Below are 14940 nucleotides of genomic sequence, written 5' to 3' on the forward strand. Positions count from 1 at the left end.
GTGCAGGCTCTGTGACAACTGCGGAGGTGGCCCCAGGTCCCACTTCTCCGCACAGGAGCCCTGGGAAGACCTTTGCCGTGACCGAGGCTGCCTGGTCTGTCCGTGCGGCCCCTCTAACCTGTACTAATCCTTTCTCCTTCCTCTGACTTCTCCCCTGACTCCAGTCTCTTCCTCCTGTTCCGCCTTCTCGGTTGTGCCTCGCCAGCCCTGCGGAGCTCCCAGGCTGGCGAGACTGGCAGCGCCAGAGCAGCCATCTGATTCGTTCCTTTTTTTTTTTTTGTCTGCAAAGTGGTCATAGTCACTTCAAACTTCCTTTGGTCCCAAATGAGCAGCCATCGCTGGCTGTCATGATGGCCAGCTCTGAGGCTTCCCGGCCACAGCCTTCACAGCACTCCCACACAGCCAGCACCAGGCCAGAACCGCCCCTGCAGAGCCAGTGAGGACCCAAAGTCTGCACAGATGTCCCCGTCACCTAAGCAAGCACACCGGATCGCAGGCTCGGAATAATAGCTTAGGTGCCTGCCGACGGTGCTCATTTTCCCGCCCTTTCTGGAGGGACTTGTAAATATGTGCCCACCCACCACCGCCCCTCAAAAAATGTAGGGGTTTTTTTTTAACATTTTTTATGAGAGAAAGGGAAGAAAATGTATCATGTAGTTAGCTTTATGACTTTGAAAAGGAAGCAATACTCCATTCGCCTCAAGCTAATGGACATCCCTCCCCCAAAACCACAGCAATAAAGTGCTTGACTGAAAGTGTGATTGTTCTTGTTTTCAGGGAATAGAACAATTGAAAAAGGAAGAGAGAAGATGGGCTAAAAAAACAAAATGGATGAACATGAAAGCCGTTTTTGGCCACCCCTTCTCTCTAGGCTGGGCCAGCCCCTTTGCCACGCCAGACCAAGGGAAGGCAGACCCGTACCAATACGTGGTCTGAAGGACCCCTGACCAGCATTGCCACTCAGACACAAACCACATCACAGCACCACCGTCCGATCCGTTCTCATGAATGTTTAAACCGAAAAGCAAAACTACTACTCTAAAACTTTTTTTTATATGTCTCAAGTAAAATGGCTGAGCATTGCAGAGAAAAAAAAATATTCCCATGTTTTATTTTTAAAAGCTCATCCTTTCTATTTTTTGGTGACCGAAGCTGCTCTCCTTTTCTCCTTGTTAAAATCACTTCTCTGGCCTCTGGTTTCCTCTCTGCTGTCTGTCTGGCATGACTAACGTGGAGGGTGCTGTCTCCGGGTCGTGCCCACTTCTACTAACTGAGTGGGATGTGACACTGGTGCGTGGATGGACCGGTCCGGATGCCTGGCTGGGGACGCATAGGAGGGCCGTGACCTCCCCCTGCCCTGGAGGCAGTCACAGGCGCCCCGTGGGACTTAAAACCTCACCGAAGACGGATGCTTACCCCTTGTGGCCTAGAGGGGCAGGATCAGGGCCGGAGCCCCGAGAAGGGCCCTTGACACAGCAGCCTCATCCCCCATGTGGACATCAGTTGCTTGCCTTGTACGTTGTGGACTCGGGTGTGCGGAGTGACTGGGGGGGGGGAGATGAAAGGGGTCTTCCTTGTGTCCTGAATCACCAGTCATATTCCCTGTGATTATTTGGAAGAGTATGAAGGAAAGAAGCCTTTCCGGTTCGAATTGCCTCACACAATCAAAAGAAGAAAGAGTGACGTGACTTCAGGCGGGCGCCATTTTCCTATTATGTCTGCTTACTCTCACCACTCCCCTCCTCCGTCCGGTAGTCCGGTCACAGTGTTAACGCTGAGTGACACAGCTGGAGTCCCCACACTTGCAGTGCTGCCATCAGCCCCTTCCTCATTTTGTAAGTCTCCAAAGTGGGTTCACTTTCTGATATTTTAGACCCATCAATGTGCACAGACCCACGTCTTGCCTGTATTTTAACCTGGGAGACTGTCGGCCTGACATGGGGCTGACTGACGCACATGGGGCGACATTCCAGCCCCCTAACTTCAAAGCTGGTGGGTGGCTGTCCCAGTCACTGAAATCAGCAGGTCCACGGAAGCCTCCGGTGCTGGGACTGGGTAGCTTTTCCATTTGGAGGCGCTTCCTGTGTTGTCTCATTTGCAAGAGGAAGGCCTGGCGATTATGGGGTTGGTGAGGAGACAGGAAGTGCCCATCAAACGTAGAAATCATGGAAATCTGAATACCGACCATCTGAATTCTCACACATGGATTTGTTTTTATAAGTAATCACCACAAACCTGGGTTTTTTTTAGCTTTTGCTTGGGGTGGGGGTGGGGGAATAAGTTTTATTAAATCCAGTCTTGGATAGGAAGACCGTGAATCTAGCCATGTGACTTTTTCAGAAAAGTTAGTGGAACATGCTGCCTCTTCAATTCTGTCAGTGCTTCCACATGGAAACAAAATGCAATAAAACTTTTCCAAAACCTGTTCTGATTGAGCTCTGCTCCCTCACAGTGTTACCCTGTGGGGAGGGCCGATTGTCCAGTCACCGTGAGTTTGCTCTGGGTGTTTGTTTTCATTGCCTTTAGAGGACATTTCTTTCTGCTCCCTCTCTGGAATGAGGTTTTTAGTGTGTTCTTTTAAAGGACAGGAGGTCCCCCTCTTGAAAAAGCTTCCCCACCGGGCTCTCTCCTCGGGTTTCTGCAGCCCAAATCCCTTCCCTGTGCTCATGGGTCTTCAGTTGCTACAGAAAAAGCCATCCTGTCTGTGGAGTTTGCTTCCAGGGCTGGGCATGGGGGAGACCTACTTTCCTCTGCCCACCCAGCTGAAAGCCAAACCTCCACAAACAGTTCTGGTGCGCTGCTTTGATGAGCTCGCCGTCACCCCTTCAATGGTTAACCGAAGAACTCTGCGACCCCAAGTCAGTTAACTTGGACTTGCCTACTGTGCTATGTGCACTGTAGTCATGGCCAGGTTAGAAGGCTCTGGTCGTGTCACGCCCCGCAGAGATCCATCCCCTGGGAGGCAGCTGTGCCACTCTGGTCCTCCTGCCACAGGAGGGAGACTGGGACCCAGGGAATATAAGTATTCGGATGCCCTGTAAAGACCCCATCTTCAAGGGCATTTTTTTTTAGTGACCTAAGTTGGTTCTTTCTCCCCATGGAATTTCTAAGGAATGCAATGGATAGTGCTGAAGATGTATTTTTTTTCTTTTTGAGTCCTAAAAATAGAAGCTCGTCATTTAAACCTGAGCACACTGCGTCTCCTTCCCAGAGAAAGGCATTCTGTGTGATTCTACCTCTGGGCTTTTACGAGCCCTCTGGTTGAAAGAGTGAATGTTCCCCAGTTCTCAAGCCAGGGTGCCGGTGCCACCCTCCGGAGATACGAATACCCTCAAGCGTCCCTGTGTTTTCCCTGTTTCAGTTTTGTTGAGACAAAACGTTTCGCCGAGAGCACAATGACTAAGTAAGGACAGTGGCTGTCATTTGCAGTGTAGGAATTGGTCACCAACCTGATGTCCACACAGGAAGACATGGGTCTCCCCTGAGCTCTCAGTATTCCCAGGCGTCTAACGAAAGAGGACATCTGTCTACACAAAGGCTTCCCGGCCTCTGGCTTCGGCCAGGACATGTGACAGCACCGAATGGTGCTCGCATGGAAAATGACAGAACGTGGGCTCTGGAGAGTGGAAGTGAAAAAGAGGAAGGTGACATGGCAAGTTGGATTGGGTGACTCCTTCCCACCTGTCAACTTCATTTTTGTGTTCGTAACCACCAGACAACATGCAAAAAGCCTAGGTCCAAACAAATCTGCAGGTTTGCATTGGCTTGGTGACATCGTGCACGCGAAGCAAATTTGGGTAGAAATGCATGTGCCAAGTTTCCTTGTAGTCATAACCATTTCAACTTCGTAATACTTTTTTTCTTGGAAGAACCAAAAGTAAGACCCCTTGAATTACCAGCTTTTGCTTCTTCTAGCTTAGAAAGGTAACATCCCCCTTCCTGGTGTAGGGAGCTTTCAGATGAAGTCGATTCGGAAGCGTTTATGAACCACCTATGTGAGGACGGCCTCACACACAAGCCCCCGACCGCAGGAGGCTGGCTGGGCTCTTCCAGCCAGGCTCATGGGTTTTAAGTTTCTCTCATGTCAAGACTTGTCGTGCATCAGCCTGAAGGGTGAGCCAGCCAGTAGAGCTGAGGCATCCCAACCTGGAAGGGGCCCTTCAATACCAAAGAAATGTAGAGAGGAAGATTTTGCTAGATGCCGTCTTGAGAATCTTGCTGCTGGTGATGCACTGAGGCAGTGCATCTCAGGGTGGTGCCCAGACCACCAGCATCTCCTGGAGCTTGTTAAGAAATGCAGGTTCTCGTTCTCCAGCTGGGCAGGGGGGGGGGGCAGCCACCTGGATTTCAGCAGCCCTGTGGGGATTCTGACGTGCACACACTCAAGTCTGAGAATCTACCTGGGCTTGAGGGGGTCGCCCTATAAGCGGCCTCTGATGCTTGCTGATGATGTGGTCCTGAGTGCTGCTGAGTGGGGTGTACCCACTGGGGCGCCTCTCTGCCCGTAACCTGTGGCCTCCCCAGCCCATGAATGCTGAGAAAACAGTGAAAGTGATTGAAGGGGAGCCTAATTACTAGTCTGTCCAGCAGTCATCTGCACATCTTATCTGTCCAACTGGCTTCTGGACCAAGAGGCCCTTTGGGTGAAGAACGGTCCCAGAAGGGCAAGGGGAGAGTAGAGCCAGGGTCCCCCAGATGGCATGGTGGTAATTGGAGCCTGGGGTGGACACATGCACACATCCTGGCCTTTGGTTTCCATCTGGGGGCCTCCACACCCACAGGGCTTTTTCTCATATCTTTTAAATACATGTCTGAGCTGAGAACCGCCTCATAGGAGATAAGGAATTCACAGTGAGCGAGACAAGCCGCTGGCCAGTGCACTCTCCCAAACTGAAGACTTCATCTCCCCACCCTCTCCCTCAAGAAAAAAAATCAATGGTGACTGGAGTGGTGTCATTACCCTGGCAAAGCAGCGTGGCCCCCAGGGCCCCCTCTCCATCTGCCTGCACGGAGGCTGATGAAGCTGGTCCAAGGAGCTGAGAAAAGCTTTGCAGAAACCGGGGGGGGGGGGGCACATGGACACGGAAGGCACCCAGGATCCTGCAGCCGATGTGATGCGGGCTGGCGAGGGGCGTGGGGGCCCTGGCCTCAGTCTTTGGTGCAAATCCTGGCCTCCTGTGACCTTGGGCAGTGACCCACGTACGCCTCAGTTTTCTCATCTGTAAACTCAGGGTGATCGTCTACATCACGAGGCTGACGCGAGGGCTCAATCAGGGTAACGAATGTGGATGTTAGTGTGGCGTCCGGCACATCGTGTGGCTTTAGTGAGTGTCACCTGTTAGAGCCGCACTTTTCAAACCATGGCCACAGCTGTTCATGATTTGTGAGATCAGTTTGTTGGTTTGCAACAGTTTTGTAAAGAAATAAAAAATAACGCATTACACATTATAGGACAAGTATTGCTTCATGAAACTTTGGGGGGATCTGCAACACAGAAGTATTTCGTGCTGTGGTTTGCAATGAACAGGTGTGAAGCCACCGATGAGGAGCCTGTTCCCTGGCCGTCTGGGGCGGGGCACGTTTACGGGCTGCAGCATGTGACTTTCTGCACCCCGTGAGGTGGGGAGCAACGAGCAACCTGCTCTTGCTCTGAGGCTCTCGGCTGGGTCATGACAGAGCATGTAATTAGTCTGTCTCCCTCGGGAACCTGGTACTCCGCAAACCTCCGCCTAAGAACTTGGCCTTCGGAACACCTTTAAATCCACACAAAACTCAAAATTGAGTCCCTCCAGGAAAAAGTAACCCCACTGGCTCCTCCTGAACCTTGGCTTCCGGAAGAGATGGAGAAAGCAGAGGCCCCAGCGGGGTATAGCCTCTGGAGGGTCTTGTGGGCCTGCAGAGCTGGCCTGGCTGCGCCTTTAACATGGGGGCTTCTGCCTTTACCCAGCGCCCTCTGCAGCCAGCACCAGAGGCAGGTGAGTGGGCCGCAGGGTGTGTCTCCTGCATGAGCAGACCTGACGCCAGTCTTTGCCTCCCCACAGTGACCGTGCGCCCTCAGCCACCCGCTGCATGTTGTCACCGGCTGTACACAATCTGCTTCCTACCCTCACTGCGTTGTTTGTATCCTGCGTTGTCCCCTTCACCCCATCATCCTTCATGTTGTTGGCTGCGCCTACTGTAGGGGGAGTGGCCCAGAATCCTCAGTGAGGGGTCACCTTTTTAGTGGTCTCAGGACAGGTGGCCCAGCTCACACCCGGGGAGGCCTGGGATGTTACTCCTTGGCCCCTCGGCAGCCTGGGGCACAGCTGGCCCTACTTAGCGATGCCGGGCAAACTTGCACCTGTGGGGTGGGGAGGGGAAGGCCTGCCCGTGCCACTCCCCGCGCGTCCGTCAGCCCTCTGTGGGGCCTCGGGGCTCTGCTGCGCCAGGGCTGGGGGTGCACAGCCCATGCCATACTGACCCTCTCTATCTCGTCCCTCCAGGGCATCGAGCGCCTCAAACGAAAGCACCAGCCCAGGGAGCACAGAAGAAGCTGGAAGGCGGTAAAAGAGGCCTTTGGTGGGGACTTTTCCCTGAACTGGCTCAACCCCTTCTCAGGACCGTGTCATCCAGAGCCTCTCAATGACAGGGACTGGGTGCGGCAGGTGGCATCGATGTCAGACACCGACAACACGGAAACAACGGAGAGGAAGGACTCGGACTCGGTGGAGGTGACAGACGAGTGACGCCACTGTGGGGAGAGGGCCAGACACTGACGAGTCACTGTCAGCTTGGTGGTGTGGCTGCAGGGCTCATGGACGGGCGGCACCCCCCTGCACCCGCTTCCCTCAGGCCGCCCACTCGCACTGCCAGCCTCTGTAACCCCTTCCCTCTCCCCATGTTGGGCCAGGTCTGGGGGTGGGGACAGATTAGGGGTGACAGAGGACAAGAGACTCCCTGAGTTTGTCTACGGGGAGTCGACTGTCAGGAGCAGTTCCCCACGACTGGGCATATCCCTAACCAGGGCAGCCCAGGGGCAGAAGAGAACTTGCCTTTGGCTTTTCTTGGGCTGTCTGTCTTCTCCTGGGAAGGTTGGGGCCCTGCCTCTGGCGTTTGAGAACTAAGGCCATGACATTATGAGAGAAGGACAGAGCAGGGGTGGCCTCAGGGACCCGGGTGGGACACTGACATGAGGAGACCAGCCTGAAAGGCTGCCTGGGTCCCCGCGGCTCCCTGGACAGGGCGCCCCCTGCCGCCCAAGTCAGGAGGAAGGCATGGCACCCACAGCTCCCTGGGAGGGTCAGGGTTTGAGAGGACCCAACACTAGGCTGAATTCATACGTGTGGGACGTGCCCAGGATGGAAACAAGCCGCACTGATGGCAGCAGCACCAAACTTAGCTCCTGTTCCACAGATACTAGAATCTTCACTGAGCCAGGCAGCTTGGAGCTGGCCTGCCTTGCGGCTACAAATCCGTCCGTTCACAGGTCGGGGTGGGGGTGGGGTGGGGAAGACCTAGTCAGAGCCATTGGAAGCCTGAAGGCCTGAGCAGGGGAGCCCCATTCCAGTGGCTGCTGGAGCAGCCTCTTCCTTCCACCCACAGTGTCCAAGGGTTCCCCCCATCCCCGCCCCGTCCCCCCGTGTGGGCCCATTTTTCTCTTTGGCCCACTGCCCGTGTCGCCAGCACCTGTATGGATGGAGGGCTCGGGCACAGGGGCAGAGCCTGCCCATGAACAGTCCCAGCTTCAGGCGGGCCTGGAGCCCCTTAAACGAGGAAGGTCAGTGTTTGGAGGTGCAGCCCACATCACTTAGAAAGGAAGGCTGTGGGGGCCAGGCAGTGTCCTGGTTCTTGGATAGCACCCTCGGGTGTTCCACGAAGGGTAGAGATTCCGTCAGAGGAAGACGTCCTGCCTACAGCAGGTGACGCATCAGGCTCCGGGGTTAATTACCGAGAGGGGCCGGCACTCAGCCACCTCTGTCCGAGTCCCTGCTCAAAGCTCCCTGGTGATGTCCAGCAGATGGGTGGAGGCAGGACTCGAGCTTAGGCAGAAAGACAGCGGCTCCCACACCCAGGCCGTGGGCATGTCCTCAGGCCATGTCAGCTTTAATATTTATTAATGACGATGAGCAGCCCTGCTCAGCTCCGAAGCCCACTAACCCCAGTTGCAGGGCGCACCTGCTTCCCGCTTTGGGAGAGCTGCTCTCTGACCTGGAGGCCAGTAGTTGAGGTCCTAACCCAGAAGGCAGCCCTGGGCTGTCAGCATTGTGGGTTGTGCACCAGACTCCACCCTGGGAGCAAAGCAGTGCCACCCCCTGGCGTCCCCAAGGAGGCAGGGTTAGGGGTTAGAACAAGGAAGAGGGTTTGCTGCTCTCTGTTGAGTTCCGGCCTGAGGTCAGAGGCATGTGCTAAATCCTGGGGCCCCTGAGAAGTGTCCTTGCACAATGGGCTTGAAACTGCTCTTCCCTGGGGCCAGCTTGGCCTGCAGGCAACGTACCCATCTGCCCCAAAGCCTTTCTGTCTTCAGGTCCTTTGGCGGGAGGCGTTTTACCTCCAGTCAGACCAGGCCTCTCCCTCCTTGCTGAGCCCATCTCCCTGCTAGACTCAACGTGCCCAGTTCCGGGAGGGCTGGACTGGGCCCCTGTGGGTAATAACCTGTTCAACCCCGGAGCCTCATCGCCTCATACCAGTGACAGTGGCCTAGGAGGCTGTCGGTGGCATAACATTCTGTTTGGCATTGCAGCTGATGTCAAAACAAGACAAGGGGCTACCGGGAGGGAGGCTGGACGCAAACCTCTGCCTTTCTTTAAATAAAAAGCTCTGCTTGACCTCAGTGGCTGAAATCTCCCATCTTCAGCAACAGACCCCTGTGTGACATCCTTCCTTGGGTCACCTGGAGGGCACCTCAAAGAAAGCCTCTTTTCTCCCATTTCCAGTGTGGGGGACAAATGTCACACATAGGCAGTGAGCTGCATATGGAGAGAGATACTAACTAAACCTTTCTCTCTGGGTTATCTCCCATGGGGTATTTCCTGCACAAGAAACAATCACCTTTCATGCAATGAGCATTTATTGAGCACTTACTGTATGCCAGGGAGGCAGGCATTTGGGGCAAAAGTGCCAGGATTGAGGGTTTTTTACTTTACAGTCCAGCCCACCAACCCTGAATGTTTTGTAAATTACACACCGAATAATCTTCATTCAGCCCACACATGGGCCTCTGCCAGAGTATGTCCAACCGGGGTTACGGCCTTTGAGGGAGGGGCTGGGCGTCCTGAACAGGGCCCTGAATGACGAAGCCCGAACCCTGTGAGATGTCCCTTGCCCTGGGAGTTCAGAGGATCTGCTGGCTCCCCAGGCGCCCACGTGATCCCTGGCACAAGATGCTTAAAAAAGCTTGTTCGCAGAGAGAAAACACATGACCCAGGGGACCATGCAGTTATCTTGAAGCAGTCAGTTTAATTAAAAGTATACTGATCATTTGAGCAGGTCTCTGGAGGGCAGAACAAGGGCTTCAGTTATCAGCAAAGGGCTTTCTGTTGGCACAAGGAGGTGCCTCCTCCCAAGATGATGGACCCCTCTCAAGGGAAGGGGGTGCTGCTGAATGCAGGGTGCTGGCTCCCCAGGGCCTGCCTGAGGCTTCTGAGAAAGGGGGCGGCCTCCTCCTGGAATCTTTAGAATTTTCTACACATAAGATCATGTCATCTTCGCACAGAGAGAAGTTTTACTTCTTCCTTTCCAATTTGCACGCCTTTTCTCTTTCTTGCCTACCTGCTCTGGCTAGAATGCTCAATGCTTGTTGAACGGAAGTGGTGAAAGCAGGCATCCTTGCTTTGTTCTCGATCTTAGGGGAAAATCTTTCAGTGTTTCGCCATTGACTTTGGAGTTCACTGTGGTTTTTCATAGGAGGTCCTTGTCATGTTGAGGCAGTTTCCTTCTATTCAGTTTGCTGGATGCTTTTATCATGAAAGAGTGTTGAGTTTTGTCAGATGTCTTTTCTGCATTAACTGACATGACCCACCACTGCCTCATGAACCTGATCCTGTCAGGCTCCTGGCCTCACTCCTCAAAGCTGCTCTTGTCAAGGTTCTTTCCTGGTCCAGAGGCCATTTCCCAACCTTGCCCTTACTTGACCCTCAGCAGCATGAGCCCGGGTGATCGCTGCCTTTTTCTGGAGATGCTTCCAAGACGCCACACTTGCCTGGTTTCCTCCCACCTCAGTGGCTGTCAGCTTATGCGTCTCCCTGCTTCCTCCATGTCTCCCTGACTTCTAAACACTGGCGTGCCCAGGCACGCTCCTTGGGTACTCAGGAGGCAGCATGAGAGAAGCTGGGGCGAGGTGGGCTAGTGCCAGATCCCAGTTGGTAGAAGCCATGGAAATTTTAGAAAGCCCATCTGTCAGCTGCCATGAGGAATGGAGGAGGGCAATGGAGGTGCCACGTGCGCACAGAGGGGCCAGCCTGGACACGACCCTCTTCTCCCCCAGCCTACTGGCCCCCAAGTCCCTTTTTACTGCAGAGAATGTTGAAGACGACCTGGGGCCAGCAGTCAGGCTCAGGAGAGCTGAGAGGGCCCAAACGTCCAGGGGAGCCCCGGGGAACTAGAGCAGGGGAGCGTCACACTTGAAGCTAGGCACAGGGAGACTGCAGGCAGCACAGAGATTTTGAAGCAGGAATTATTCACATGGTGCAAGACACAAAAAAGTCACAAGGATCTGGGAGAGAAAAATCAAAACACAGAAGAGGCCCAGAGGTGACATAAGGGAGCGGGTGCAACCTCTGAGCCCATTTTCTTTCCTAATAAGTAAAATGAAACTAGGTCCCCGACGTGAGGGCCAGCTTTTCTCCTTTTACCAAGAGAACGGACAGACCCCCCTGGATCTGAACAGCACCACCTGGTGACCAGGAGGGAGCCATGCGCTCGGGCTTGGCAGGCCTTAGGCCTGGGGGAGGGGCGGGGGGTTCGACTCTGCTCCGGAAAGTGCGGCTCACCCTGGCTGCTCCCTCTTACTCCAAAAAATCAGGACAGAAAAAAAATGTAGGGAAGAATTAGGATTCCACAGCTGGTAGTTTTAACTTAGAAAAAAATCCCGTTTTCCTTCTCTTGACATAACACAGAAGCAGGACACAGATGACCGGAAAAATCAAGGTGAAGCTGCCGAAAAGCCCCGCCGGCCCTGATGCCAGTGTTACGTGGCTGGCCTTTGTTAGGCCACAGGGCTACGACGACAGCGTAGTTCAAGTCCATACACCAAGCAGACGGACCCCGGGGTCTCCAGCCTCCGTGAAGAATCAGTGGGCGGGTCCGGGAGGGTGAGAGTCAAAAGCACCATGCAGACGTACGAAGACCGCTTCAGAAGCCGGAGCTGCCCGTGGCAGCATCTCCCAGCACCCCCACATCACCCAGGGGAGTAGTCCCCACCGCCAGCCTGAGCCGCCATCACTCTTCCCAGCAGGTCCACCCCGCCGACTGACACTACTGTTGCTTGTGTGGAAGGGCCTTCCTGAGTGGCGAGAGGTTCCTATGGATGAGGATGAGTCCGCAGAGGATGAGGAACGCTCCTCCCCACCACAGGACCTCCTGGCACTCTCCATACAACACAAAACCCAGGAAGGCCTGCGGGACAGAGACAGCTGTGAGGCCGGGAGACACGTGCCTGCAGGACCCAGCCGTGGCAGGGGGCCACGACCTCGCCCTCCTGTGGCTGACTGCCCTCCTAGGGCAGGAGGAAGCCTGGAGCCGCAGGTCTTGGGCTTAAAACCCAGCTGTCACCCTCAGCAAGTCACTCTACTCATTTTGGTCTCACCTGTGGAAGCGGGGAGGGTACCTTGCTCACATCATTGACCCCAGCAAAGTGCAGGAGAAAGTCAGCAGCTAGGCCCAGCAGGCAGCTGGCACCGATGTCTGCTGACCCAGACTGGCCCATCGCATCCTCCTTCCCTTGACTGCAGGGCGGACTGGGCTCAGCCCACCGGAGGTGAGAACCTGAACTCTCCACAACGCATGCTGGAGCTCACAGACCCCTAGGAGGCAGCTGGGTTGTGCAGAGACCAGAACGAGGGCTCCAGCCCGGGTGAGCAGCAAGCAGGTTGGCTTTACACCTGGACTTCATTCCTGTCTATTGTGAGAATTCCTCTGTTTGAGAGATTAGAGGAGCAGCCGCCAGGGGTCAAGCCACAGCCCATCCACCGCTTCAGTTCCTGTCCTTTCTCCTATCTGGCAAAGCAGGAGTTGCCCAAGGACAACCCACCCAGAACCCAGGCTTGGGACAGGAGGACCATACCCTCAGGCTACTCACCGAGCTGAGGATGTTTGAAAAAGTCACCGTGACAGATGCAATGGCTGAAGACATGGAGAAACTGAGGCCCCGGCTAAAGAATGTCCACATCAGAGAATTGGTCATCGCCATCACAATAATGCCTAAGGTGCAGAAGCCCACGTTCACCTGCAGGAGAAGGTATCACTGCAGCCATGCCCATGCGACCAGCAGCGCCCCTCACAGCGCACCCAGGGTCATGGTTACTGGCAGTCGGGCCCCTGCTGAGATCCCACCACAGCCTAGGGCATCCTCAGAGCTTTCCTGCCAGGCCTTCAGTGGACAGCACATCCATTTGACAGCTGAAACAAACTCAGAGATGGCACTTACTTCGCCATCTTGCTGGCCACGTGACCTTGGGCAGAAGTAAAATGCTAATCCATCACCAGCATTTTCCTCAACACCAATCCTTTGTTGGTCGTTCAGTCCCACAGGCCCAAGGAGTTTTATTTATTTTAGCTGAGCCATCCTGCCACCTGTTGGCAGCTCAGCTCAGGCCGGGAATCGAACCGCTAGTTGCTCAGAGCTCGCACTTGAGCAAGCTCTTAACCAACTGAGCCACTCCGCTGGCCCTGAGAGTTATTACTTGGTCTGTAGTATGAGTACATCGGGCTGAGTCCTCACTTCCGGGATCTGGTAAAGCACGAATTAATCGCGTCTCCCCCAGCCTGTTACCATGGCTGGCTACTGTTACCAGAGCAGGCTACAACCCACTCTGGTCCCGCTGGGCATCCTTGAGCTTTCATTCTGCGCCAGGCCCTGTACTAAGTGTTTAAATGCATTCTCATTTATTCCTTAACTTCATTTTACAGATAAATAGCTGGAGGCATTAAGTAATTTGCCTAAAGTGCCACAGCTGGTGGGAGCCGCCAGGATTCAAACCCAGGCTGTGTGGCTCCATGCCTTTAACCAGGACACAGCCCTGCCTAGAGCAAACCCCCTGAGACTATTTGACTGGTGATCCAGGCATCCCCTGAGGAATTTGCAGAGTTCTTTCTTCCTTTTTTTTTCAAGGAGAACTGCTTGAGAGAAGAGAGGATCTTTAGAAGCCTCCTAGACAAGGGATATGCAGACCCCCTTGCTTGGTTTCCAGTTAGCAACCCGCCGGCAAAGCTGCTTCCTCTGGGGGTTGTGTCCATTTAAACATCATCTCTTATTTCTCATAACAGTTTTCCAGCAGCTGAATACATAGTCTCTTGAGGAAGGGGTGTCTTTGTATAATTTACACACAAACACTGTATGTGCCAGTGGCAGCCTGCTTATATAAAGGGTTATGAAGGCCTGGTGCACCATTAAAAAGACCAGAAAACCTCAGGTCTCATAGAGACGTTCCTCTTACTTTGGACCACTTATTTCAGGAATTACACCGCACAGGGTACTACCTACCCTCCAGCATGGCAGCTCCCACTGGATTCGCCCTAAAGAGGCTTAAACCTAAAGAATCAGCCTGTCCACCGTCCAGGTCAGGGCCTAACCCTGGGTTGCAAATGTGGGTAGGCAGTTTACAAGTTCTCAGCTTCAGGGAATGTCCAGAGCGTTTCCCAAACTCCCAAGTTTCCTGGCAGCAGGGCAGGCCCGTCAAAACATCCGTTAATTACGGCGTAAAGAGAATACGGCGTAATTATGGCGACAGGCTTCTCATAGAGTCACGTGAGAGAAATGTCCATGCACCAGGGGCTCAAAATAAGAGGCAGGTAGATGTAGGAGGTGTGCGTCTTCCCCGAGAGCGAACTAGCCCAGTCAGAGGGCAGATCTGGGGTCCCTGGGAAGGGAAGAGGCCTCAGTCCCCGACGTCTCTTACCGCCTACGCTGGGAGCGCACACATCACTGAGTCGAGGGATGCTCTCCGCCCCAGGTGGCCGCGCAGCCGGGCGGCTGATCCGGCCAGAGACGGCCGTGGGTGCGGCGTCGCCCTCTGCCCCCAGCCCCGCCCGGCCCCCGGCGCCCCTCCTCCGCCCGGCCCGCCCGCCGCGGTAGCGCCCAGGGATCGACCTGGCTGCCGAAGGCCAGCTTGGCGGAGGCGGCGGCCAGGGCCCCGAACGCGCCAGCGCACAGGCAGTTGAACACGCCCCAGAAGCGGCGCCGCATCGCGCCGGCCTGGAGGTGCCGGGGGAATCCGGCGGGGGTGTCGGGGTAAACAGCCGCGGTGCCCGAAGCCATGGCGCCAGCCACCACCTCTCCGCGCGCCCGCCGCGCCCACCCCTTCAGGGGCCGAGCGCGCGTCGCGATTGGACGGCAGTCTCACGTGATGCGTCACGTGAGCGGGGAGGCCAATTCGGGTCCTGCGAGGGCCTCGCAGGGGCGGGGCGGGGCCCAGGTCCACGCGGCCTCCTCCGGCGATGGGCGGCCTGCAGCGTCAGGTTTAGGTTTACCCCGGAGCGAGTCTGAGACCTGGGCTCTGTGGTTGCTGTTGTAACTGTTCGCGGCCTAGCAGTTTCAATACTTGGCACTCGCTGTGTCTGGCATCAGCTTCCCTTGGGAATTTAAAATGTGGAATCCCAGGCCGGGACCCACACCCTTTGACTCAGAATCTGCACCTTGACCAAGGGATTCCCCTGTACCTGCCAGTTTGAGAAGGGCCTAGTGGAAAGGTGCTTCGGCAGAGAGCGCCAGAGACCTCCAGACTCTGCAAGGAGGCGGGCTCAAGT

At 55.0% G+C, this 14940-nt stretch overlaps 2 protein-coding genes across 5 annotated transcripts in view; one reads left to right on the plus strand and one right to left on the minus strand.

Moving 5' to 3' along the window:
• ZDHHC3 (zDHHC palmitoyltransferase 3) overlaps nucleotides 1-8809 on the plus strand; it is a 28722-nt gene extending 19913 nt beyond the window's left edge. For 2 of the 4 annotated variants that reach the window (XM_019632995.1, XM_019633010.1), the window contains one exon: nucleotides 6483-8809. In XM_019632995.1, the coding sequence (XP_019488540.1) occupies nucleotides 6483-6725 (243 nt within the window). In that variant the 3' untranslated portion in view covers nucleotides 6726-8809. Of the gene's footprint in view, nucleotides 1-777; nucleotides 2427-6482 lie in introns of those variants that run through there. The other 2 variants (XM_019633002.1, XM_019633020.1) reach the window with 1 other exon arrangement.
• Nucleotides 8810-9028: 219 nt separating this feature from the next.
• Nucleotides 9029-14509, minus strand: TMEM42 (transmembrane protein 42). Its single transcript, XM_019633033.1, has 3 exons — nucleotides 14285-14509; nucleotides 12275-12421; nucleotides 9029-11592 (listed from the first exon to the last, which is right to left on the minus strand). The coding sequence occupies exons 1-3, from the start codon at nucleotides 14450-14452 to the stop codon at nucleotides 11452-11454; spliced, it is 456 nt and encodes a 151-aa protein (XP_019488578.1). The 5' UTR covers nucleotides 14453-14509; the 3' UTR covers nucleotides 9029-11451.
• Between the last annotated feature and the right edge of the window lie 431 nt (nucleotides 14510-14940).

The sequence above is a fragment of the Hipposideros armiger genome, unplaced genomic scaffold, assembly GCF_001890085.2.
Source record: "Hipposideros armiger isolate ML-2016 unplaced genomic scaffold, ASM189008v1 scaffold_18, whole genome shotgun sequence".
NCBI classification, from domain to species: domain Eukaryota; kingdom Metazoa; phylum Chordata; class Mammalia; order Chiroptera; family Hipposideridae; genus Hipposideros; species Hipposideros armiger.

What these genes read in the sequence shown, in the direction of transcription:
- TMEM42 (XM_019633033.1), bottom strand. Translation starts at nt 14,452, where the DNA reads ATGGCTTCGGGCACCGCGGCTGTTTACCCCGACACCCCCGCCGGATTC. An exon ending in AGCTGGCCTTCGGCAGCCAG is followed by an intron (nt 12,422 to 14,284) that starts GTCGATCCCTGG and finishes CTTCTCCTGCAG; the next exon opens with GTGAACGTGGGCTTCTGCAC. An exon ending in TTTCAAACATCCTCAGCTCG is followed by an intron (nt 11,593 to 12,274) that starts GTGAGTAGCCTG and finishes TCTGTCCCGCAG; the next exon opens with GCCTTCCTGGGTTTTGTGTT.